General features: G+C 47.5%; 1 protein-coding gene across 1 annotated transcript; it reads left to right on the top strand.

Moving 5' to 3' along the window:
- Nucleotides 1-38: 38 nt before the first annotated feature.
- Nucleotides 39-7793, top strand: SOST (sclerostin). The gene is made up of 2 exons (XM_028703615.2): nucleotides 39-454; nucleotides 6093-7793. Exons 1-2 carry the CDS (start codon nucleotides 226-228, stop codon nucleotides 6512-6514), a joined length of 651 nt encoding a protein of 216 aa, XP_028559448.2. The 5' UTR covers nucleotides 39-225; the 3' UTR covers nucleotides 6515-7793.
- Nucleotides 7794-26042: the final 18249 nt, after the last annotated feature.

Here is a 26042-nt window from a genome sequence, read left to right as displayed (position 1 = left end):
CTCTCTCTCTCTGCACAGACAAATTGGCATGAATGAATCTTCAAACACCCCACTCAACACCCCTACACACCCCTGGCCCCTCCCACTCCCTTGCCATTGGCCGGCCGGTTTCTAAGAAGGAATTTAAAAAGGAGGCCTTGGTTTTGCATCGCTTAGGCTCCAAGAGGACAAGAAGACCGAAAGGCATCTCTCCCACAGCCTTCCCCACTGCTGCCTGGCCTGAACATGCAGACGTCTCAGGCTCTCTGCTCTTTCTGCATCTTCTTCCAAGTCTTCCTCCCTTCGGGGCGAGGCTGGCAAGTGCTTAAAAACGATGCCACGGAGATCGTGCCCGACTTCCCGGAGAATACCGAGCCGCCGGCCGAGCAACCGTACGTCCAGAGTGACAACGACACCATGAACAACCGGGCGCAGCAAGGAGAGAGGCACCTGCAAGTTGCCCTGGGCAGGACGGGTAAGGAAAACAATATATATATACAGAGAGAGAGAGAGAAAGCAACCTCTTCTAATTCTCAGGTGTGTGAGCATCTCTAGCTGGCTGTTGTAGCAGAGCAAGCAGGTACCGTTTGCTGCAGGTTAGTGCACACATTTGATGTTGTTCCACGGATAAGGGAAAACCTGTGGTCACACAGATGTGGTCAGACTCCAACTCACATCAATCCCAGTGGTCCAGGATGATAGCAGTTGGAGTCCATCAAGATCTGGAACCCGACAGGTGCCACCATCCCTGGTTTTCATTTTTATAGAACCATTGAGTTGGAAGGGACCCTGAGGTCATCTAAGTCCATCCCCCATGCAATGCAGGAAACTTTTGCCCAATGCGGGGTTCGAACCCCCAACCCTGAGATCAAGAGTCTCATGCTCTTATCAGCTGAGCTATCTGTGAGCTTTGCCTCGCAGGAGCTCTCCAGGGTCTCTAGGTGAAGGCAGAGGTATTTCCCATTAGCTGGGATAGGAGGAGGAACAGCAGAAGGTGCCCTCTATGGAGTCAGACCATTGGCTCAGCATTGTTCACATGGACCAGTAGCAGCTGTCCAGGGATGCTGGGAATCGCACTCAGGAGGAAAGCAATTACTCTGCTTCTAAGCAATGGATGTTTCCCCTGCAACCTGAAATCCTTTCCCTGGAGGAGCTGGGAATTGAACCTGGAGTGCTTGGCATTCAGAGTCTGTGCTTTCTCCCCTGAGCTATGGTCCCACCCCACACAAGTGCTACAGATTTAGTGATTGGGCTCCTGAAATGACTTTTTAGGAATTACATTGATTTATGCTACGAAAGGCAGCATTGTGCAGTCTTTGCAGGTGGTCTCCCGCCCAGGCACTGGTCAGACACAGATCCGTACAGAATCATAGAAGAGTTGGAAGGTACATCTAGTCCAACCCTCTGTAATGCAAGAATCTTTCACCCAGCATGCATCTCGAACCCAGGACCCTGAGATTAAGAGTCTCATGCTCTACCAACTGAGCTATCTGCTTGCCTTCAGGAAGGCTGCAGCACAACCTGCCTTCAGACCATTCCTTGGGACTAGGACAGCCCCACGTGGTCTCCCAGGACCACGCTTTGTTTCAGGAAGGTCCCTGCAACACAACGTGCCTTCAAGACCACACCTTCTGCCTCTTGTAACCTGCCTTGCTTGTTGCACACAGCCAAGAACTGTCCTCTAGCAAAGGAGCTCTGTGTAACATGAATGCTTTCACACTTCATGGGCCAATAATTTTTTTACAGCCATTTGGTCCCCCCAGTAGCCGTTTTCATCCGTGAGACTTAAAAGTGGCTTTTGTTTGGACCAGATTTTGTTAAACATAAAACATATTCGGCCAGAATGTTTGTTGGCATTGCAGGCATGTCTCCTCTGCTTCCTGTCCTGCAAGATCAATGATTAGATCGTAACAGGAATGCTTGCCAAAGGACATTTGTGAAAATGCTCTTAAGAAGGTAGCAATTTGTCCTGAAATATGACCCATGAACACTGCGGAGTATTGCGGGATGATATCTTCAATTAGGGCTCTATTTACAGGTTTTGCAATGAGACAGTATGATGTTCTGACCTCTAGGGGTGGAGGAGAAATTGGATTCAATTTGCATTTAAAGGTGAACCTACTTAATTCGCATTCTCTAAAACAAGATGTGAAATATAGGAAGTTTTTTTTAAAAAAAATGCACCACTCTGAATTTTGCGGTGCTGCTCTTCAGCTAATTAATGTGTGCAAAAGGGCACTTACTAGGGTAAATGTCCATTTTTGTAAGTGCAAAAAAGAAAATGACAATTTTTAAAAGATAAACGTGCATAGAAAGGCATGTGTTGGTGAAAATAAGATACAAAAATGCATTATATTAGGGAAAACTGATTTTGCAAAAACAGCAAAAAAGCATTAGAATATATTTGCATTAAAATACTTGTGAATTTTCATGGGGAAAAAATGGCTAACTGATGTGGAGATCTGGAGATTGGAAAACCCGAAACCAGCCTGTTTCCCAATCCTTATGAACTACATCGTGGTGCTCTTCGCAATGTCCCGTGCCAAACTTGAAGGCTGCTCCCCACAAACTTGCTAGAAATGGCAGGCTGGGAGGGAAGGACTGACTGACAGAGCTACTTTGCCTGAAAAACAGATCTGTGCATGGATAAGCACCCAGCATGTGCCTTGCCATGACAGGGTGAGAGAAGGGGGTCTTACTCATAAAGAAATTCCCACTCAAACAGTTTGCAGATGGGGAAAACAAAACTACTGTTTGTTTCCCCTTTATTTTGGTCCCATTATAAAATATGAGAGGGAGAACTGATGCAAACAAAGCCTTTTGGGCGCACCCTAGATGTAACTCATTCCATTTTGAGGTTGCTGATGTATGAAAGTTCCCCTTTTCTCCACGACCTGGACTGAAGCACCCGGAAATGTACCTGGAAATGGGGATTGGATCTGGAATAGCTCAGCCTGTAGACCACGAGACTCTTAATCTCAGGGCGGTGGGATCGAGCCCCTTCTAAAAACATCTGTGTGTGTGTGTGTGTGTGTGCGTGTGTGTGTGTGTGTGTGTGTGTGTGTGTGTAAATCCTAACTTCGATATCCTTGCAAAAATTCCGCTGCACAGTGTTGTATCCAACTAGGAGCAAACCCGTTGCAATTAATGAACCGAAGTGAGCCGTGTCCTTTAATGGGCTTACTCTGAGTAGGACCAGTATTGGCAGCAACCCACAGGATCCTGTCCTCCCCTCAATCACAAGAGGACAAGGGTTAGAATCACAGAATTGGAAGAAGCCCGGGGGATCAAGGTCTGAGCTATCTTGTACCACAGAACAGAACCATATACTTGGTTAGGCTTTGCATCACAAGTTTGTAGCTACATGGAGGTGCAGAAGCCTTGTTCTGTTTTTCACTTGTGTGTGTGCAGAGGAGGGGGGGGGGTCCCTGTCAGGACTGCAGCTGGGGAGGGAAGGCTCAAACCTCCTCTTCCCCACGCCCTGTGGTCCAGATGAAAACCCTGCCCTCCCCACAATGCCAATTTCTAAATTAAAAAGAAAATAAAAATAAAAGCAGGTGCCGTTGCTATTCGTGCAATGAAAGTGACTCCTCGCTTGGCCAGGAGCGTGTGGCTGTTTCGAGGCGTAAGTGACAGCCCTCTGACAATGTGTGTCTGTGGGATCTTGTCACCAACAACCGCATGAGAAGTTGGCACATTCGCAAGCTCCTTCCCATGTTCTGTCTCGGATTATCAGCCCACTTCCTGCTTCTGTCCGCATGGGGGAAGCTCATACTTTGCTTAGGAAACAGTCACCTTCCTGAAATTAGGCTGAGCAAACAATTCTAGAATGTTCTTCCTCTGGGTCATAACCATACCTGTTCCTCTCCGTTATCAGAACAGCTCCCCTTTTAGAAACAAATCATTTGTGTAGCCTATCTGCATATCACTCCTTGCTGATTGTTGTTGTTGTTGTTAAAGGGGTTGCGGGCTGCTTTGCATCTTTCGCAGCCCCAGCGCCTTCACATTCCCATTGAATGATCTCCTTCCTCTTTTTTTTTGGCAAGTTACATCAAAGTTTTTGGCTGAGTCCAATTTCTGGGTGGGCATTGTGCTGTCCTATTACTCAGAGGCCTGCAAAAATGCAAGCCAGAGACTGCCTCCTGAGACCCCACATTTTCCAAATTAGCTGGAGGGCCAGTCTAAGGCAGAACAATCATTGGGGCTCTCTTGACGAAGAGAATCTAAGTACATAAGAAGAGCCCCACTGGATCAGGCCAAAGAAGGTCTCCACCCCCATCGTTCAGCCCGGACACTGAGATCCAGCTCCGAGGACCTTCTGGCGGTTCCCTCATTGCGAGAAGTGAGGTTACAGGGAACCTGACAGAGAGCCTTCTCGGTAGTGGCGCCTGCCCTGTGGAACATTCCTTCAGATGTGAAGGAAATAAGTAGCTATCTTATCTTTAAAAGACATCTGAAGGCAGCCCTGTTTAGGGAAGTTTTTAATATTTAATGCTGTATTGTTTTTAACACTCTGTTGGAAGCTGCCCAGAGTGGCTGGGGAGACTCAGCCAGATGGGCAGGGTATAAATAATAAATTATTATTATTATTAAAGATGATGATGATGATAATACCTCGCCTATCTAGCTGGGTTTCCCCAACGGCTTCCAACAAAATATTAAAGTACAATAATTCATCAAATATTAAAAGCTTCCCTAAACAGGGCTGCATTCAGATGTCTTCTAAAAGTCAGATAGTTGTTTATTTCTTTGACATCTGGTAGGAGGGTGCCACTACCAAGAAGGCCCTCTGCCTGGTTCCCTAGGCAGCTTCCTGTTCTCACAGGGGCCAGCCAAATAACTATAGGAAACCCACAAGCAGGTCCTGAGTGTGACACTACTCACCCCAGTAACTAGTATTCAGAAGCACACCACTTACAATGTTGGAAAATCATCACTAGTAGCCATTCATAGCCTTATCCTCCAGGGATTTGTCTAAACTCCATTTACAGCCATCCAAGTTTCACTCCGATGTTATGTTCTGCCCTGGAGAATGGGGGTTCATATTCCAGAAGCAAGGAATGTGAATCCACAACCCTCACTCACAGTCACCAAGGTCTCTGTGACTCCCCTGCGATCTCCTGATCAAGAAGGCAAGTCTTGGAGACATCTAACCATGCCATAGTGGCCAGCTTCAAGGAAGGGCCCTGTCCTTTTAAATTTGTGCCGGCTAAGAAGCGGGAGCCAACAGACACCCAGCAAAACTATTCCGCTACTAAAGTTCCCTGTTGACATTTGGTCATAGTTGGAGCAACACCTGCTTCCCCCCAGGAGCTCTCCAAGGTCCTGTAGAATCTGCCTAAGGCCTAGTTCTGACATAGCAGGTAAGGAGGTAGCAAACCTGTTTCTGGGTTGTACCACTTCAGCCTGCCGGTGGGTTTAATAAAATGTATATATTGCTAATTGCAAGAGGCGGGGGAAAAACCTCCAGTGGTTTACAGTTAGTCTGTAGCGTGTTCCAGGTAATCTCTCACTACTCCCCCCACTCCACATATTTTTTATATATTAAGGCTTTTTTTAATGAAAGAGCGTTCAGCCGTGTGAGCGCCCTCCATTGGTCTGAAGTGGAATATCCCAGTGGTACAGCTGTTGTTTTTCTGAATTTGGAACAGGCTAACTGATGCCCTGTCAGGTGAGCTCACTGACTGGCCAGAATTTTAGTAGTGCGTAGAAATCTCTACTTGACTCCTGCCAAATAGCAAATCAGATAGAATCCATTGAAGACTTTGACGGCTGGTTTTGTGCTCATTCAGAGCATCTAGTGCTGTCTGGACGGGTGGGAATATTTTCAGGATCGAAGCCTGCATTTCCTTCCGGGGGAAGTGGCAGATGCTGTATACTGGTGGTAGGTGGGACAAAATACAAAAATGTGCAGGCCCAAAGATCCTAGTAGTTGGTGGGGCTACTGAGGGGAAACAATATGTTTGATTACCCTCCTCCCAAGGTGAGGGGAAGCGACCTAGCTGAGCATGACAGGGCAGCTAACTCTATGGTATTAACCCCTTCATGCAGTAATTTGACTTCAGCATGCTGGCTATTCCACAAAAAACAACCCATCCTTCTTTCTTTCTTAGAACCCCTGGAGTTCAGCTGCCGGGAAACATACTTGACCCGCTACATCACCGACGGTCTGTGCCGCAGCATCAAGCCACTAAGGGAGCTGGTCTGTTCTGGCCAGTGCCTCCCCTCTCACCTCCTCCCCAACTCCATTGGCAAGGGGAAATGGTGGCGGCAGAACGCTTTGGATTACCGCTGCATCCCGGCGCACAGCCGCTCCCAGCGCATCCAGCTGGCCTGCCCCGACGAGGAGCTGCGGACTATCAAGATCAGAGCCGTCACTGCTTGCAAATGCAAGCGCTACACCCGCTACCACAACCGCTCCCAGCTCAAGGATTTCAGCAAAGAGGCTGCCCGGCCCCAGAAGAACAAAAAGCCACGTCTCTCCAGGGCTAGGGGCAGTAAGGCCAACCAGCCGGAGCTGGAGAACTCCTACTAAGCGGAGGGGTCATTGGCGAGGCCCAGCCCAGATTTTTGTTTTCTGCATGGCCCACCCTCTCTTTTCATTGTTGTTGATGGCGACTGGATAAACATGGAACGGAGTGAGCGGGGGATGGTGTCGAGGGGTCTCCATGGCCGCCGCCCCGGTTGGAGGTTCAGAGCTCATGCAGCCCAAAAGCTATCCGACTCTCCTTGAGGTGGTCGGACGAGAGAGGTGAAGGGTGGGGTGGGGGGAAATGGACAGAGCGAAACTGAGCTGGAGGAGGCCTGAGAGATGAGTCGCTCAGAGTGTCCGCAAGGGGTAGTGTGATTCGAAAGGCCAAAGCGAGTGAGCAGGGCCAACTTGTTCCGCTGCCTCCCTTTCCTTGCCCAGACTCTGTTTGACAAAGGACTGGCGCCTCTCTGCGAAAGCAAACATCAGTTTAGAACCAGGTGACATCTCTCCAGGTGTGTGCTCACCTGCACGCCTTCTCTGCTATCCTTGCTTCTTCACACATCACACATTAATGCGTCGCTCCTTGCTGTGCCGCAACATTGCCTGAACTATGCGCTAAGCTCTTGGTCAGCAGGACTTATTTGCTTCCTGTCCTGTGATCTGTTGGGCTGCTCTTCCATTCACCAGGACAAATGGGACACTTAAAAAATGAAAAATGAAATCACGCCTTATTGTGCAGTGCCAAATGCACACACGTCTTTGCAGACAGCTCACTTTGCAGGGGCAAGTTGGACCAGGAAACCCAAAAGAACCGGGGGGGGGGGAGAGATTTTAAAACCATGCAGTATTGTACAGAGCCTGACTTGTACATAAATATAGGGTGCTCGAAGGCTGAATGTGGCTTGCTATTTTAGGGTCAGAAAGTATATACCATGCAGCAGCTTTTTACTAGTATTCTGGGAGTCCCAACTTTTTTTAAAAAAGGGAAAGGCAAAACAAGTTTCTAGTCCTCAAAGTGGCAGAAGAAAATATTTCTTTTTGGGCAGTCTTGGGGTTTTTTAGGAACACAAGGGCAATTCAGAGAGGACCCAGATTCATTTGCTCCAGTCAAGTGGATTCAATCTGTTTGTGGAAATAGGTTTCTAAACGTGGACCAGATATGCTAGCTGTGCAGAAGTTAGAAGTCTGCACCATGGAGTTACTCCTTTCGTTTGTGATGTGTTCATCAACAGGTGCGTCAACCTCGGCACATGTGGAGCCACCCTGGTGTTCCCTTGTTTGTCTTGACCATTCGTTGATTCTTAGGATGCCGTCGATCTTGTGCAACTCAGTATAATGTGGCTTGTCGCTCCCCCCCCCCATCCTTTGATCTGGATTAGAACTAGAATGTTGTTTCTCAATGCCAACACACAGCTGATGCTCAAAAGCTGTTCTCTGCAACAATGAGGGCTAAAAACCTCCTTTTAAAACACCGAGGAAGACCTTTTCTCTGCTGCTGCAGCAACAATAATAACCAAGGATAAAGAATTTCCATTGCACTCGATAAAAACCTGTTGTGCAGGAAGTCATAGATACTCCCATTTTGCTCCAGCGAGGCTTGCAGTCCGAGCCCATGGGTGCAAGTCTCACTGTAGTCAAAAGGGGCTTCTTTCATATGTGTTAGTTTTGCGTCCGTTACAATCCTATCCATTCCTTCTCAGAAGTAATTCCCACTGATTTCAGCAGGGCTTAGGGATGATTCACATTTAACTTTCCTCTGCTCTTTCTAGGCACGGTCCGTGCTTTAATGCTCTGTGTCTGAGCACTTTTTTTTTCTTTCCCTCCAGAGATTTTCCACAAAAACCAGCTCTTTAAAGCTGAATCGGAGCAAATGGCAATCTGCAGAAAACCCAAATTTACATTTGCTCCGACTGAACACCAAAAAGCGGGTTTTTGCAAGGAAAGCTCAAGGGCAAACACACACACACACACACACACACACACACACGTTCAGATCAGAGTTTTAAACCACAGACCTGTGCCTGGAAAGAGAAGGGGGAAAAGTTAAAAGATGACCCCTGAGTCCTAAGTAAGTGGGTATATTTAGAGACTGTGACCTGCCAGAAGGCACCCAATAGACTTATGGCCAAGCTAAGATTTGAAGCCCAACAAAGACCGATATTCTATCCACTGGAGACCTATTTCTAGATGCCTCATGGCTGATCCAGAGAACTTTGAACGTGCTGCCAATTCTGCCGTCACTGAAACAGGAATTAAAGTAATTTTCCGTTTCTGAAACGAGCAGCACCCAGGCCTCAAGCCTCCTTGGAGTTCATTCCCTCGACTTGGACACCTTCCCCCCTAAATCCAGATGTGCGAGTCTCGGTTATTCGGCAGCGGGAAACATGTGCTACGCATGAGCTCAGCTGCGCTTGGTTTCGTGCTCCCTTCCCATTCGTTTAGCATCCTCCAGGCATCAACATCTGGACAGCCCATACGGAATCGGCAGCCCTTCCAGATGTTGCTGGACTTCAAACCTGCTTTAAACAAGACAAAATTCAGCACCTGCGTATATCCCTTCCCCCAGTTGTTCCTGCTTCATCAACTTGTAAGATGTGTGTGTGGCCTTCAGGATTTGTTTCCACTGGTGGACTTGGCAACGGAAAAACTGCATTTCCCAAGATTAAAATGGCATATTTATTATTTCCCTGTAAAAAGTATTTATGCGACGACTTTCTTTCTTCTCTGCTCTCCATCATGTAGCAACCGGGCAATCCTGCTCCTGAGATATTTAGCTTGACGTTTCAGAGTTATACAGATATATTCCTAAAAAGTATTAAATGAATAAAGTCATGTCCATGGAAAACGATGACTGGTGTTTTTTGTTTTTTTAAAATGTGCAATGCAGGGGTTGTTAACCTGAGGGCCATGTAGCTCCTCTAGACAGCCATCTTGGGGCTACATAGCTGTGGTGGGCGGGGTCAGAGTCAAAAGTGGGTGGAGCCACAGACATGAATTTTACACCCTCTCTATCCTCCGCCCAGACAATGAAGAGGCGTTATCGGAGCTCAAGGACTGTCAAGGGGCTGACAGGACAAGCAGGTCACTCACAGGCCAAAGAGGGAGATACGAGGCTAATATGCAGTTTCCGTAGCTTCTTTAATAATAATAATACAGTGGTACCTCAGGTTACATACGCTTCAGGTTACATACGCTTCAGGTTACACACTCCGCTAACCCAGAAATAGTGCTTCAGGTTAAGAACTTTGCTTCAGGATGAGAACAGAAATTGTGCTCCGGCGGCGCGGCAGCAGCAGGAGGCCCCATTAGCTAAAGTGGTGCTTCAGGTTAAGAACAGTTTCAGGTTAAGTACGGAGCTCCGGAACGAATTAAGTACTTAACCTGAGGTACCACTGTATTATTAATATTATTACCACTGTAATAATAATAGTAATAATAAATTTTATTTATACCTCGCCCTCCCCAGCCAAGACCGAGCTCAGGGCGGCTAACACCAGATATAAGAACAATTGATTGAAATACAACTTAAAAACAAGATTAAAATACAACATTAAAATGCAGCCTCATTTCAGTAGGAACACAAATCAAAAACTTTTGGGGGGATGAAAACGTCTCTCCTTTGCTCTCTAGCGCTCTGAGTCAGGTCTTCACCCCTGTAATCTTCCGCTATGGCAGAAACCTACTTTCTGTGCCTGTCTGGCCTGTTCCTCAGCAACATCCTTTGCATTTTGGGAGTCAGGGGGCTGGAGATACTGTGCTGTTGGTGTCGCAGGAGAGCTCTGTGGCAATTATGCTTTAATTATGCGGAGGTTTCCCCGAGTCGTTTGGCCCTTTTTAAACAGTTCTCTCCCCCCCCCCCCTCCTAGAAAAGACTGCGCAAAACTCGTGGTTTAAAAGTTTAAAATAACACATTGCTTTACTTGGTATACTGGAACATATTTACATGAATTTATATACGAGGCTGACTAATATTTGCAGAACTGATTCTGAGGCACATAGCAGCATAAAACAACATCTGCTGCTCTCACAGTTAAAAATCCCTCTCTCAAAAGCTGCAGGGTCTGGCTCCCCTCTGTCAGAGTCAGCATGCAAACTGGAAACCTCATCTCTCTGTCCTGTGCTGGGCCCACCTGCCTCTCCGTGATCCCTCACACTTCCTGCTACTCGTACCTCCCAGCGGGTCCCCTGCTCTGAAGTGTGGCTGGTATTCCACCACCAGGATCCGGGATCTAAATCGTCATCTTCTGTGCCCTCCCTGGGGGCTCTTGGGCAGGCAACGCCCACCGCCCTTCCTAATCCTGCCAGTTTCTGACAAGGACACCACCCAGAGAGGCAAAACCCCCCCAAACCAAAACACCCCCCCATACAAGGAGCCTATGAAGTAAAACTTTTGAAGGGTGTAGTGTGACTCATGCAACACGTTGGCGATTAATATACACAGAATAATAAATTATCCATTCTTTATCAACCTTCTGAGAAAAATACAAATCATTAAACAAAGCCACAGAGACTTGCGAACTACCCAACTGAAGATGAACTTATAATGTCTGGTTTCAATAGGTTTTTCAAATGCGTAACTCAGTCTTTTAGATAAGTTCATGAAGATACCAACAGAAGGTAAGTTCGGTGTTATTCACAATACCGAGAGATGCTAGTGAAGTTGTAGATAGATGTTAATGAAGTTGTAGACGACAGGGTGCCGGCGTTTTGCAGCTGTTTCGCCCTGGCAGTCCAAATAATCAAGGGGCTGCTGTTCGCCCCCGATGGGGCCCTTTTATTGGGGCTTGCAGGTAACACACTCCCAAGATTTTCCAGACTTCTTCAGTGGTCTAATCTCAAAGTCTTGATACGTATATTTGATATTCAATCTTATAGAGAATACTCTTTCTTGGCTTAAGCTCAAGAGACTGATTTGCTTTGAAGGGTGTAGCCTGGGAAGAGAGTGTTTGGCTCAGGAGTGTGTGGGGACTGGGGAGAAGTCTGAGGGCTGGATAAATTGGACTTGTATTTCACACCTGAGCCTGAGGTCTCCCACCTCGTTGGTGTAATGCAAATATTGCAGGCCATAGTGTAGCGGGCAGGGGATGGGGGCAGTTGCCCTGGGCTCAAAATTGGCACAAAATTCCAACATCCGGTGCTGGCTTAATACAGTTGTGTGCATCCGTTGAAATGGCTTCTCCTGTGCGAACCAGGAAGTGACCTTTCCAGACAACGGAACAACTCTTCTTTTCTTATCTCTGCAGCTGCAATCTCCAGGGTGATGTAGACATTGTTAGGCAATTGAATGTGCATGGGTACTCAATCCATTTTCCTCCCACCCACCCTGGGCACTGGCAATCCATGCTACACCACTGTTCGCAGGACAGGAAAGTTGGAGGAAGCCAGACGGTTGCCCCCGTCCCATCAGTACCTCTCCAGCTGCTGCCTAAGCAGACATATTTTCATTTTGTTTCACTTTGAATTTGTATGTTGCCTTTCTGTTTACTATACACAAAGTGATTTACAAGTTGAAGAAGCAACAAAATAGACGGGGAAGTTCACACACGTAATAACAATCTGATAAAATACAAAAAAGGTCACAATAACTTTAAAACAGTCAGCTTATATCAAATAAAGCAGTGTTCAATAATCCAGTATTCAATAGAATAGTAAACGGTAAAATTAAATATCAGCAAAATACCAGCACCTGCCCTGCACACAGAAGGCCACAAATTCATCTCCAGGTAGGGCTAGGAGAGACCCCAGTCTGAAATCCAGGAGAGCTGTCAGTACAGACAGTAAGGTAAAAGGTAAAAAGGTAAAGGACTCCTGGACGGTTATGTCCAGTCAAAGGCGACTATGGGGTTGTGGCGCTCATCTCGCTTTCAGGCTGAGGGAGCCGGCGTTTGTCCACAGACAGCTTTCTGGGGTGTGTGGCCAGCATGACTAAACCGCTTCTGGTGCAACGGGACACCGTGACAGAAACCAGAGTGCACAGAAATGCCGTTTACCTTCCCACTGCAGAGGTACCTATTTACTTGCACTTGACGTGCTTTCAAACTGCTAGGTTGGCAGGAGCTGGGATAGAGCAACGGGAGCTCACTCCATCAAGGGGATTCAAACTGCCGCCCTTCTGATCGGCAAGCCCAAGAGGTTCAGTGGTTTAGACGTCCTGTAGAGCTGTCAGTACGGAAAGTCAAACCAAAGGTCTGACTCAGTATAAGGCAGCATCCTATGGCTGTAATTTTCCTTCCAAGGAAGAGGAAACAGAGCAAAACCTCACTTCCTGACTGGAAGTTTGAGAAGGGTCATTTCCTGGGGCTACAGAAACACCCTAATTATTTTTATTTCATTTATTAGATTCATATGCCACCCTTCACCATAAGATCTCAGGACAGTTCACAGAATAATTAAAATTGAAATTGAAATACTTTATTGTCACTTGTATACTTGTATACAGTGTGATTACACGAGCACACCCCACTCAGCAATATAATATAATATAATATAATATAATATAATATAATATAATATAATATAATAATATAATATAATATAATATAATATAATATAATATAATATAATATTATAATATAATATAATATAATATAATATAATATAATATAATATAATAATAAAATACAGGATAAAAGAACAAGTAAATAAGTAAAGCAAATCAGCAAAACAATAACCCACCCCTCTTTCCTACAGACACATTTAAAAGGTTGTAGGATATTAATCTGCCAAAGGCTTGGTTGAAGAGAAACGTTTTCGCCTGGTGCCTACAAATATACAATGAAGGCACCAGGCAAGCCTCCCTAGAGAGAGCATTCTACAAATGGGGACCCACCACAGAAAAGGCCCGTTCTCGTGTTGCCAACCTCTGGACCTCACGTGGAGGGCCTTAGAGGCTGATCACAGAGTCTGGGATGGTTTATATGGGGAGAGTTATCCTGAGCCGCTTAAGGCTTTATATGTCAAAAGCAGCATTTTGAATTGGCAGACAGTGCAGTCGGACCAGGATCGGGGTAATATGCTCAAACTGTCTTGTTCCAGTGAGCAACCTGGCTGAATTCAGAGGCAGCCCTACATATATTGCATTGCAGTAATGTAACCTAGAGGTTACCAGAGGTTACCAGAGCATAGACAACAGTAGTCAGGCTATCCCTGTCCAGATAGGGGAGTAGTGGGGCCAGCAGCCAAAGCTGATGGAATGCACTCCGGGCCACTGAGGCCACCTGAACCTCAAAGGACAGCATCAGATCCAGGAACACCCCCAAGCTACATACCTGCTCCTCCAGAGGGAGTGTAAAGCCCTTACCTCAAAGGATCCTGGGAAGTGTAGTTTCTAAAGGGTGCTGTGAGTTGCTAGGAGACCTCTATTCCTCTCATAGAGCTACAATGTCAGAATGGTTCAACAAATGATCTCACTTCCTAGCAGAATTCTTGGGGGGGGCGAGCAGTGCTTTTTTCTGGGGGGAAGCAGAGGTATGCATACCCCTAAACATTTTGTGAATCTAAGTTTGGCCTCATTGAGGGGCAGTATTTCAATAGGAGTAGGAAAATGAGAGTACCCCTAAACATTTATTTTTTTTAAGAAAAAAAGCACTGGGGGATTCATCAAAATGTATTACAGTACTTTAAATGTATGGTGTGAATTTGGCCAGAGAAACTCGGGTTCGTGTCAGTTCGTGACATCCTTGTGCATACAAAGGGAAGACTGAAAAGGCTCCAACCCCCTGCAGTGCAGGGATATGCAGCTGTCCCATACGGGGATCGAACCTGCAACCTTGGCGGTATCAGAACCACGCACTAACCAACTGAGCTGTGGTGACCTCAGCTCATGGCAGGAAGTGGTAGACGATTGTCCATAGACTCATGCTTAGCCCTGCTGACACACAGTACACTGAGTCAGCTGCTATCTCACTGCAAAGGTGCGCAGGAAACCCTCCCCGGTGGTCAAAGGTTTTAACGGTTAGGAGAGGATTTATTAATTGCAATTTATCCCTCCAAGTGCCCATGGGTATGGGCTGAAGAGAGTTTCACAAACCCCATCATTGGCAGCAAAATCAAAAGCATAGGAATTAGGTTGCAAAGCCTCCTTTTGAGCAATGGAATAAGCTAGCTTTCCCCCTCATATCCCACTTAACAAAGAATCAGGCAAACTTGCAAAGTAAGTTTAAAGATAATATTTACTTACTTTATAACCATGCATAGGTTGTCAGCAACAGGAGCAGTAAAAGCTATGCAGGCAAAAAAGCTTATATTCAGCACTATTTTTCTAGAAAAATAGGTGCCGGAGCTCATCACAAACATCTCCCTTGTTCTCTTAGAATGGCAGTGGCACCCACCTGAGAGGTACTGGAGCTGAACTCCAGTGAGTCCGGCTGGGGGGTAAAAGCCCTGCTTATATTTACAGTATGACCAGCTTAGCAAGTGGAGGCATATCTGCAGCCCATGCTGGTCAAAGGAAGAGAGAGAGAAACAGGAATTACTCTATGCTCCTTTCTCTCCAGGAGAGAATGGGAAATGACACGGCACAGAGCCCTCTCTACCAATCGCATTTCTATGGTCTGAGTATCTGCCTGTCAGCAGTACAGCTCTGTGGTGTTAGCCCCTTCTCATGCCATCTAGCAAGTGTGATAGGAACTTTGAGGTCTTAGATATATGTTAAATGTTCATAAGTGTACCAACCAAGCACGTACATAGATCAGCACAGGAAGACCGGCCTGAAACCATTTTGATTCCCAAACTGAGCAAATGTTTTCTCTGCAAGGTCAAATGAAAATGGAAACGCCTCCCCATTGTCTTTTCCTTCACAAATCCTGTCTTAAGGGTATCTCTGTGTTTGAATAGAGTGAGCCTGTGACCTGACTCAGGAACTAAATACTACTAAGTATACTCATTGTATACTCATTACTAAGTATTTATTTATACTACTAAGTATACTCAATGAGTATACTCATTACTAAGTATTTATCATTACAAAAGACTGGCCAGGTTCCCCAGCGTATCCAATCAAATAAGCAGGCAATCCAATCAAGTGACCATTAAACAGGTAACCAGTCAGACGAGATAAACAAGTCACTCAGGTTTCTGTTTTAGACCACCTTTTCTGTGATATACCGTATTTTGCGCCCCATAGGACGCACCGCCCCATAAGACGCACCTAGTTTTTTTTTTGGGGGGGGGAAATAAAGAAAAAAATTTTTATTTCCCCCCCAGGCGTGGGGCTGGCGCGGGGGAAGCCCGAGCTTCCCCCGACCCAAGCCCCCAGAACAGGCTGCCGCCCCAAGCCTTGCGCGCCTGGCGGGACCTCCCGCCGGGCGCGGGAGGCTTGCAGACACCTTCCTGAAGCACGGGGCGTCCTCTGGAAGGCGCCCCGTGCTTCGGGATGCAGGCTGCCGCCCCAAGCCTTGCGCGCCTGGCGGGACCTCCCGCCGGGCGCGGGAGGCTTGCAGACACCTTCCCGAGGGCGCCCCGTGCTCCGGGCTGCAGGCTGCCGCCCCAAGCCTCGCGCGCCTGGCGGGACCTCCCGCCGGGCGCAGGAGGCTTGCAGACACCTTCCCGAAGCACGGGGCGTCCTCTGGAGGGCGCCCCGTGCTCCGGGATGCAGGCTGCCGCCCCAAGCCTCGCGCGCCTGGCGGGACCTCCCGCCGGGCGCGGGAGGCTTGCAGACACCTTCCCGAAGCACGGGGCGTCCTCCGGAGGGCGCCCCGTGCTTCGGGATGCAGGCTGCCGCCCCAAGCCTCGCGCGCCTGGCGGGACCTCCCGCCGGGCGCGGGAGGCTTGCAGACACCTTCCCGAAGCACGGGGCGTCCTCCGGAGGGCGCCCCGTGCTTCGGGATGCAGGCTGCCGCCCCAAGCCTCGCGCGCCTGGCGGGACCTCCCGCCCGGCGGGGGAGGCTTGCAGACACCTTCCCGAAGCACGGGGCGTCCTCCGGAGGGCGCCCCGTGCTTCGGTATGCAGGCTGCCGCCCCAAGCCTCGTGCGCCCGGCGGGACCTCCCGCCCGGCGCGGGAGGCTTGCAGACACCTTCCCGAAGCACAGGGCGTCCTCCGGAGGGCGCCCCGTGCTCCGGGCTGCAGGCTGCTGCCCGCAAGCCTTGCGAGCCCGCGGGAACTCCCCCGGGCTCGCAAGGCTTGAGGAAAGCTTCCTGAAGCCTGGAGAGCGAGAGGGGTCAGTGCGCACCGACCCCCCTCGCTCTCCAGGCTTCAGCGAAAGCCTGCATTCGCCCCATAGGACGCACACACATTCCCCCTTCATTTCTGGAGGGGAAAAAGTGCGTCCTATAGGGCGAAAAATACGGTAGATATGATGTATCTGGGGGGTGGTCTTAGGTTACACCCCTTCTGTGATGTATGTATAATGTTTCTGGGGGTGGTCTTGATCTACAGGATGGGAATTTCAAGTCTTTATAAGCCTTTGCACAGCATTTTTGTGGGTCCTCCTCTTTTCCTGTGTGTGAGGGGAGCACCCTGTTGCAACAGATCAATAAAGATCAAGCTTACTAGCTGCTTTGCTTCTCAATATTCTCTGGTTGGCCTCTGTTATTTTCTCCTACCAATAGGGAACCTACGTAAGGACTCTATATGGGCTCTTGGGTACCCCATAAGGGGAAAAGGGCAGGTTTTGTTTACAACAGAAGAATATGCATATGTTAGGTTTGGCCGCTAATCTCCCAAGAAAGCAAGGTCCCCTGCAGACCACAAGGCCCTCTTTCTTATTGGCCCTTTTACTGGTTGCATTGCATTGCTTTGATGCCCCAAGGACCTCAGGTGGCATATATGGTTCCTTTCCTTCCTCAATTAATCCCCACAACAGCAGGTGGGTTAGGCTGAGAGGCAGTGACTGGCCCAAGATCACCCATGGCCAAGAGGAGATTTGAACCCTGGGCTCCCAGGTCCTAGTCTCACGCTCTAACCACTACTCCACACTGGCCTGGTATTGCTGGGTTAGGCCAAGCAAGGCTTGTAGTTTTGTGTTATTGTGGAGAGAAAACACAGGCAGGGCACCCCTATCCCCTCTGAGGTGTCCTTTACTAGTTTTGGCCTAACCAGCCTTCCTCTCTCTCTCTCTCTCTCTCTCTCTCTCTCTCGAGGTATTTTTCAGCTAAATCAGTCCTTCTGTCCATCCTCTGTGTCCTTTCCGACCTCCTCCCGCCAAGCAGGGACCGGCCAGTTTTGTTTACATGGCAGGTTATCGGGCCCCCAGGCGAAACAGTGCGCGCCTTTATCGCTTTGCCAATTTCTGTAGTGCTTGTGGCGTGAGGTTATTTCCATGACTTAAGAAAACAGCTCACGCCTGGCCAGACAAACACACACAATGAGCTCATCCTTCATTCGGATTCTTTCTGTGCAGAACACCCCCTGCGGGAACGGCCTTGGGACAGCCTGGCTCCTGAGAGACTATTTGTATCTGATCGTTTTTTTCTTCCTCCTTTCCCTTCCTTCCTTCTCTCTGCTTCCTTCCTCCCCTCTGCTATAAAACACAGCCCATTTCACGCTCGTGTGTAATAAATCCAGCTTTCAGGGAGGAAAAAAAAAAGAGCCCAGGCTTTCGTGGTTTATTCCCCCCCCCCCAACCTCCTTAAGCCTGAAATAAGTCTCCAATTTGACATAATTACACCCTCATTTTGAGGGGTGAGAGCTATTTGTAGGGACTTAAGGTCTGTTTCCTCTTTACTTCTGCTCTGGCAAGTGGTGGGAGGCGGTGGGCGGGGGATGAACGCGAGGAATTGGGGGCCAGGAAAGTGAGCAGAAGAACGCAAGAAGAACACTTACATTGCAGAAGGAGAAGTAGAGTCCTGCTGGAATAGACCAAAGGCCATCTAGTCTAGCTTATTCTCACGGTGCTCAAATAGATGCTTACGGAAAGCTAGCCAGCATGACCTGAGAGCACTAGAGTTCCCCCCACTAGGGATCGGGGAGGAACAATGATGATGAAGATGAAGATGAAAATGATGATAAAATGAGATGAGCCTGTTGGGTCCTGTTCCAACAGCGATCAACCAGATTCTTATGGGAAGTCAGCAAGCAGTAATGGGAGGCACCAGCTAGGGACCCCCCCCCCCCAAGGGAAGAAGGTTCAGAGCCTGGGGATAGGTGGTAAGATGACCATGTGTGATCAGAAGGAGAAGGAGGAGAAGACTGGGAAGAGGAGGTGTTGGAAGCCGAAGAGGTAACCGGGCTTCGTGAGCAGGGAGAGTCTGTGGCAAACAGAAGTCCAGAATCAGTGGCAGAAGCAGAGGCAAATCTACAGGATTTCGGGAAGGGGTCTTTCCCAATTCTACCTGGATATGCCAGGGATGGAACCTGAGGCATTTCTGGTACTCTGTCACTGACCTATGCCCCTTCCGGCAGTTTTTGAGATGCTGGATGACACTGAGGTGCAGTACCGAGGGCCTTCTGGCGGTTCCCTCGCTGCAAGAAGCCAAGTTACAGGGAACCAGGCAGAGGGCCTTCTCAGTAGTGGCACCCACCCTGTGGAACGCACCTCCCACCAGATGTCAAAGAGAACAACAATTACCAGACTTTTAGAAGACATCTGAAGGCAGCCCTGTTCAGGGAAGCTTTTAATGTTTAACAGACTATTGTATTTTAATATTTTTTGGAAGCTGCCCAGAGTGGCTGGGGAAACCCAGCCAGATGGGCGGGGTTTAAATTATTATTATTATTATTATTATTATTATTATTATTATTATTATTATTAACAGTTGATAGTCAGTAACGATGTTCCTGCGTCAGGGATAATGAAATGGACAAGCTTGGATGAGGCCAGACAGTTGCTTAGCAGAGGGTAGTGAGTTTGCTACGGATGCTCGCTCACAGGGGAGCTCTCCATTCCTCGAAGGCTGTTTGTACATTTCATTCCTTCTCTGGAACAAGATGTGGTCTCCTGGCTTCCTCCTTGATAGAGACCAAATAGAAGCGCGCACTGCTTTGTTTTTGGTTTCTCCCCTTGCTTAGCTTTTCAGCCATTATCCTCTGCTGCCGGGACACATTTTCTCAATCAACCTTGGCAACTGCGCAGTCTCTGCTCTCCTGTAAACAGATGTGAAATAAACCAGCCATATGTCTGTGGGGTTGATTGGAGGCAGAAACACAGGGACCTGCTTTTGGGGGTGGGGTGGGGGGTGAGTTGGGACACGTGCCTGGAAAAGTGCAGTGTGGACAGTTCCAGCTCCATGTCGGCCCCTGTGACATCTTTTGGCTCCACCCTGGATTCTACAAAGCAGAGCTTCCTAACTGTGTGTCGCGATACGTCAGTGTGCCGGCTGCAGTGTGTAGTTGTGTTGTGCAAATGCTCGCAGGTGCTCCTCCTGGGGCTGGAAAGGGATTAGTTTAACCTCCGGTTTTGCTCGTAAAACTGAATTACTGTGTCGCGAAATGATGCATGTCTAAAAAGTGTGTCGCCAACATGAAATGCTCTGCTGTAAAGCAACGCTACCTGAGCATGTACAGAATCCCTCCCATCATTGTCGAATGAATGCAGGCAGCTCCCATGCTCCTGGGACTGGGAGGAGGTGGAGTGACAGGTAAGGATGCTTGAGGAATTCAGTCTGTACCAACCGTGATATGAATCGGCCTGACCCACACTTCTTAAACAAATGCGTGGAGAGGAATAATGTAAATATCATTTACAGCTCTCTTAACAATGCAGTTTTTGGCTCAGGAAAACATTATTTTAAAGATGAAATGTGCACTTCTTTTCCTTTTTGTAATAATATTTTATTCTTTTTTCCCATATAGAAAACCACATTTGTTACTCAACAATTATATTCCAATTCGACAAGTGAATTCCCGCTTACCCACCAGCAAAGTTTATAACTCAAATTACATGCAATTGCGTTTTAAGGTTCCATCTTATATGATTTCATCCTCTCTAATGTGTTTCTTAACATATTCTGTTGTTTTCCTACACTTCAAACCCTGCAGTGGCCTTTGCATATGGATAATATCTTTTTATATAGGCTAGAAATGGTTTCCAGTCTTCTTTAAAAGATTCTAAATCTGTATCTTCTATCAGTGCCATCACTTTTGCTATCTCTGCCTGTTCCAAGATTTTCATCAACCTTTCTTCCTTGGAGGGTGTGTTTTGAGTGAGATAGGAATGTTTAGAAAGGTGCACAGCAATGTTCCAATACGCAACGGTAGCAGCCAGGATATTGCTAGCACAAAACTGGAAAACACCTAATATCCCAACTATTAGAGAATGGCAAATTAAGTTATTTGAATATATAGAACTAGCAAAGATGACACAGAACATCAGGCATCAAAAAAATGTAAAATTTATTAACGATTGGAACAAATTTATTACATACATGGAAACAAATTTAGGAAACATTAAAATCACAGTAGGTGTAACATAAAACCTGCGATGTATAGATAAAGGTTGTAAAAGGATACCACAGAAGATAATGTGGGGATATAGCTCAAATCGTGGTGGAGGGAAGTCAATTTAACGTTATGCTATGAATTAATGTTTCTCTTTGTTGTTTATTTATGTACTTTTGTTCTTTTTCTTGGTACGTTCGTGGTTTTGTTTTACTTTATGTTGTTTTTCTCTTAAAAAACAACAACAGCTTAATAAAAAGAATTAAAAAAAATAGAAAGGTGCACAGCGAACTAAAATCAGCTGATCTGCTAGCAGGGCTGTCTTAAGCATATGCGGCATCGGGGGGCAAAGATCCACCCAGCGCTCCCCTCCGGTTGCCCAGTCCCAGGTGCGCAGGAGGGCAGAGCCGCCCACCCGCCTCAGCGTCTCGCTGGCTCGGTCACCCCTGAACTCGTGGCGCAGAGCCGCCCGCAGCAGAAGAGCCCACCGCAGCACTCTGACTGTCGGGAGGGGTCTTCCCCCGACTCAACTCTCGGGCCCCGGACTCTCGGCCTGGTGCCCCTGAGAGCCCGGCGCCTGGGTGCCCTGCACCCCTAGCGCCTATGGGTATGACTGCCCTGTCTGCTAGGGTTGCCATATTCCTGACACCTGCAAAGTTGTTGGGCTTTTTTTTTTTTTTTAGGAAGACCCCTAAATTGTTAAGTTTTTTTGGGGGGGAAACCTCCAAATAAAATGGTGATTTTAAGCTTTTCCATTGCATTACCATACGTCCATACCAAGGGTCAGCAAACTTTTTCAGCAGAGGGCTGGTCCACTGTCCCCTCAGACCTTGTGGGGGCCGGACTACATTTTGAGAAAAATATATGAACAAATTCCTATGCCTCACAAATAACCCAGAGATACATTTTAAATAAAAGCGCACATTCTACTCATGTAAAAACACCAGCCAGGCCCCACAAATAACCCAGAGAGGCATTTTAAATAAAAGGACACAGTCTACTCATGTAAAAACACTCTGTTTCCTGGACTGTCTGTATGCGGGATTGAGAAGGCGATTGGGACGGATCCGGCCCCCGGGCCTTAGTTTGCCTACCGCTGGTCCATACCATACCAATTTGGCAAAATTCCACCTGACACCATTTTCACACCCAAAACCCGAGACATGGCAAGCCTTTGTTCTGCGCTTGTGAAAAACTGTGCATGGAGCTTCACAAGTTCCGGCAATCAGCTGATGCTCATTGTGATTTCAGGTGACTGACAGGTGGGTAGGGAAGACACCAATAGTCTGGCTCTTTGGCCCAATCCACTTCCCCACTGGAGCTCCTGGCCAATCAAAATGGGAGTCATTTAAAGGTCTGGAAGGAGTCAGGAATTCTGTGAATGGGAATGACATATACTTTCTCTCACCCTCTAAAATTCCTCAAAACTCTCCCATGGTGTGTACAGTGGTACCTCGGGTTAAGTACTTAATTCATTCCGGAGGTCTGTTCTTAACCTGAAACTGTTCTTAACCTGAAGCACCACTTTAGCTAATGGGGCCTCCTGCTGCTGCCGCGCCGCCGGAGCACGGTTTCTGTTCTCATCCTGAAGCAAAGTTCTTAACCTGAAGCACTATTTCTGGGTTAGCGGAGCCTGTAACCTGAAGCGTATGTAACCTGAAGTGTATGTAACCCGAGGTACCACTGTATTTCCTGAAAATCCTCTAGATGGGTGAATATTTTATATTCCATTCCAGCATTCAAATGCCACTATAACAGTCATAACTTCCCCCAAAGTATTCTTGTGAAAGGTGCTCAGATTTCCTAGGAGACGCCCTTCACTGAGCTGCAATTCCCAGCACCTTTAAGAAACTACAGTTCCTGAGATTCTTCAGGGAAAGCCAGAAGACGGCTTCAAATGTATGGTGTGGATTAGTGACCTTAGAGCCTGCACTGAGACTTCACAGCCCATCACTAGACGTGGCATGAGAACCCAGGGTGTGCCAAGCTAATTGGTGCCTTTGGATGGTATGGAAACAGCCCTGTGTTTCTAGCCTTCCTGGTTGGCATAAAGTATTTATTCAGGGCTTCTCCAAATGATCTGTTTATTCAGCACTCATCCTGATTTGCTGGCACACAGCTTATGCTAAGGTTAGACTATGCTTGGGCTTTGTACCACATTTATTCTGATACAGTCATACCTCGGGTTACAGATGCTTCGGGTTGTGCAATTTCGGGTTGCAAACTGCGCCGAAACTGGAAGTACAGTGGTACCTCGGGTTATATACACTTCAGGTTACATACGCTTCAGGTTACAGACTCCGCTAACCTAGAAATAGTACCTCAGGTTAAGAACTTTGCTTCAGGTTGAGAACAGAAATCATGCTCCGGCGGCACGGTGGCAGCAGGAGGCCCCATTAGCTAAAGTGGTGCTTCAGGTTAAGAACAGTTTCAGGTTAAGAACGGACCTCCAGAACGAATTAAGTACTTAACCCGAGGTACCACTGTACTGGAAAGGGTTACTTCCAGGTGTCGGTGCATGCACATACACAGAAGCACTAAATCGCGCTTTGCGCATGCACAGATGCGCCGAATCGCGACCCGTGCATGCACAGATGCGGTGCTCCGGGTTGCAAACACTGCGGGTTGTGAACGTGCCTTCCGCACGAATCACGTTTGCAACCCGAGTGTCCACTGTATGTTTATAGGGTGGTTATATTACAGTGATCATCCTTTCTGATTCGCTTGCAAGGTGTTCATACATCTCCCCATTAATCATTTGTTCATTCCACACTTTTCAATGCATTTCCTTATTCCTCTCCCAAACACCAAAGGCTGCTTTTTTAAAAGTGTATTTGTTGTACTTAGAGATATGAAGGTCCAGGAAAACCCCCAGAGAAAATGCCCTACTCCCTCTTGGTCTTTTTTTTTGGGGGGGGGGCAGGGGGTAGAAGGAATGGGAGAAGGTAGTTTTCCCCACCCCACCCTATTTTTTCCAGGCCTTCACATCTCTTAATTGCCCCTATGTCTTCAATCTCTTCTAAATGCGCAAACCTAAATTTCTAGGATGCACTTGAATCTCTACTGCAAAATGCTGACAGCCCGGAGGCAAGCTTCTTTTTATCCTTTTTATTTATAATTGATGTTAAATGCATCATAGTATCTCACATGCAGGATTTTTAAAACGCACATTTTATCAGCTTGTGTGTTGGGAGGACTGATAATTTTTGGGATCAGAGTAAACGTGGAGGAGGAATGTAATCAATGGTCCGAGAGGCCAATAGGTGAATCCCCGGCCAGCAAATAGCATCTTCAGAAGAGGGGTTTTCCTGAGGACCACAGTAGAAGAGCAAAGGGTTGCCTTGCAGGATTTCTGTGGGAGCTAGACTGGTGATTGGGAGCGGCCGCCGAGACCATATAACACCGGTCTTGAAAGACCTACTTTGGCTCCCAGTATGTTTCTGAGCACAATTCAAAGTATTGGTGCTGACCTTTGAAGCCCTAAATGGCCTTGGTCCAGTGGCCTCGGGTGGCAGTGTTTTTATTTTGCTTAATGTATGTAGGGTTTGGTGTCAGCGTTACTTGTGCCGGTTCTCTGCTGTTCACTTGTGTTCCTTTGGTGGTGAGAGAGGTTGGGGTTGGCCTAGGGTGTGATTGTTTGTTTGGGATTGGCTGTGGTGATCTTTGTTTTCATGTGTCAGTGGGGTGGGTTAACTGACACGAGGACAAACAGAAGAAGACGCCTTTACCCCGGTATGGCTCCCCTTTATCGCGTACACAGCCCAACAAGACAATGACAATAAACCACCAACAGCATGCAAATCAATATGGCTAACTGATCCAAAACATCCACCATATATTTAATGCACACACGCCTTTGCAAGAATCTTGGGAAGTGTCGTTTGTTAAGGATGCTGGGAACTGTAGTGCTGTGAGGGGGCAAACTACAGTTCCCAGGATTCTTGGGCGGTGGGGGAGGGTGAACTTTCATTGTCTGTTGTGTATGCAGAATTAATTGTCAGCCCTCTTCATCGGCAGATGCAGTGTGCATTTTTAAAAACCCTCGCACCCTTGATGCTGAGACCCACTTGCCATCAAGTGTGGTTTGACCCCATGCCCGGATCTCTCGTCCAAGCAAAGCGCCCTCTTGCTTTTCATGCTCTGGTGCTGCTGGCGTGCATTGGCTGCAGAAGAGCCTCGTGATCCCCAAAGAAGAACTCCTTAGGTTCTCCCTGGAAAGCTACAGACCGAGACATCTCCAAACCACATGGCCGAAACACTGGAAAATAATTGTGTGTGTGTGTGTGTGTGTGTGAACCAAGCCAGCGAGTTCAAACAGATTTCTGCAAGAAGACAACAGCACTAGAACTATTTCCCCGTTGTTGATACACAGCCTAACCTGCCCACATCCTCTGTAATTCCAACCGCAGGCACGAGAAGTCGCTATAAATTCCTTCCTGTGGCTTAACAAGTAGAGAAGATGCCGGGCTGTGGTCGACAAATTGTTTTCTGGTACGCAAATGGGAAGTGTTGCTGAGGACAGGAGATGCTGTCTTGAGTAATAATCTCTAGGCAATAACAATACACAGCAGCCAGCCAAGTCCGTGGATTTCATGTTGGTGTGCGAGCCAGGCTTAAGAATGATGGGAAATAATGCTTCGGGTTTCGGGTGCAAAACCCAAGCCTTGGTCTGCAGGCACATGATACAGCCACCTCATTGAAGCTACGCTAAGCAGGTCTGGTTCGCATCCGGACTTGGATGGGAGACAGCCTGGGAACTCCACATAAACTGCTTGGAGTTCCAAGAGAGAAGAAAAATAGGATAGATAATATATGAGAGATGATAGATAGATGATAGATAGATAGATAGATAGATGATAGATAGATAGTTGATAGAGTCTTCAACAAGTTCAACAGGAAGAAATGTAAACACCTGGTGCTGTCTCAGTACAATGGTACCTCGGGTTACATGCGCTTCAGGTTACAGACTCCGCTAACCCAGAAATAGTACCTCAGGTTAAGAACTTTGCTTCAGGATGAGAACAGAAATCGTGCTCCAGTGGCGCAGCAGCAGCAGGAGGCCCCATTAGCTAAAGTGGTGCTTCAGGTTAAGAACAGTTTCAGGTTAAGAACGGACCTCCTGAACGAACTAAGTACTTAACCTGAGGTACCACTGTACAGCTGCTCATTTCCGTTGCTGGTCTCAGCTGAAAACAGCTTATCCATGCGAACCAGGAAGTGACCTCTCCAGAACACGGAACAACTTGTCTTTTCTTATGTCTGTGGCGGAGATCTCC

This window comes from Podarcis muralis, chromosome 13, assembly GCF_964188315.1.
Source record: "Podarcis muralis chromosome 13, rPodMur119.hap1.1, whole genome shotgun sequence".
Lineage (NCBI taxonomy): Eukaryota > Metazoa > Chordata > Lepidosauria > Squamata > Lacertidae > Podarcis > Podarcis muralis.
The sequence above is the reverse complement of the archived record's forward strand: the minus strand, read 5'-3'. Positions and strand labels throughout refer to the sequence as shown.

What these genes read in the sequence shown, in the direction of transcription:
- SOST (XM_028703615.2), top strand. Translation starts at nt 226, where the DNA reads ATGCAGACGTCTCAGGCTCTCTGCTCTTTCTGCATCTTCTTCCAAGTC. An exon ending in AGTTGCCCTGGGCAGGACGG is followed by an intron (nt 455 to 6,092) that starts GTAAGGAAAACA and finishes TTTCTTTCTTAG; the next exon opens with AACCCCTGGAGTTCAGCTGC.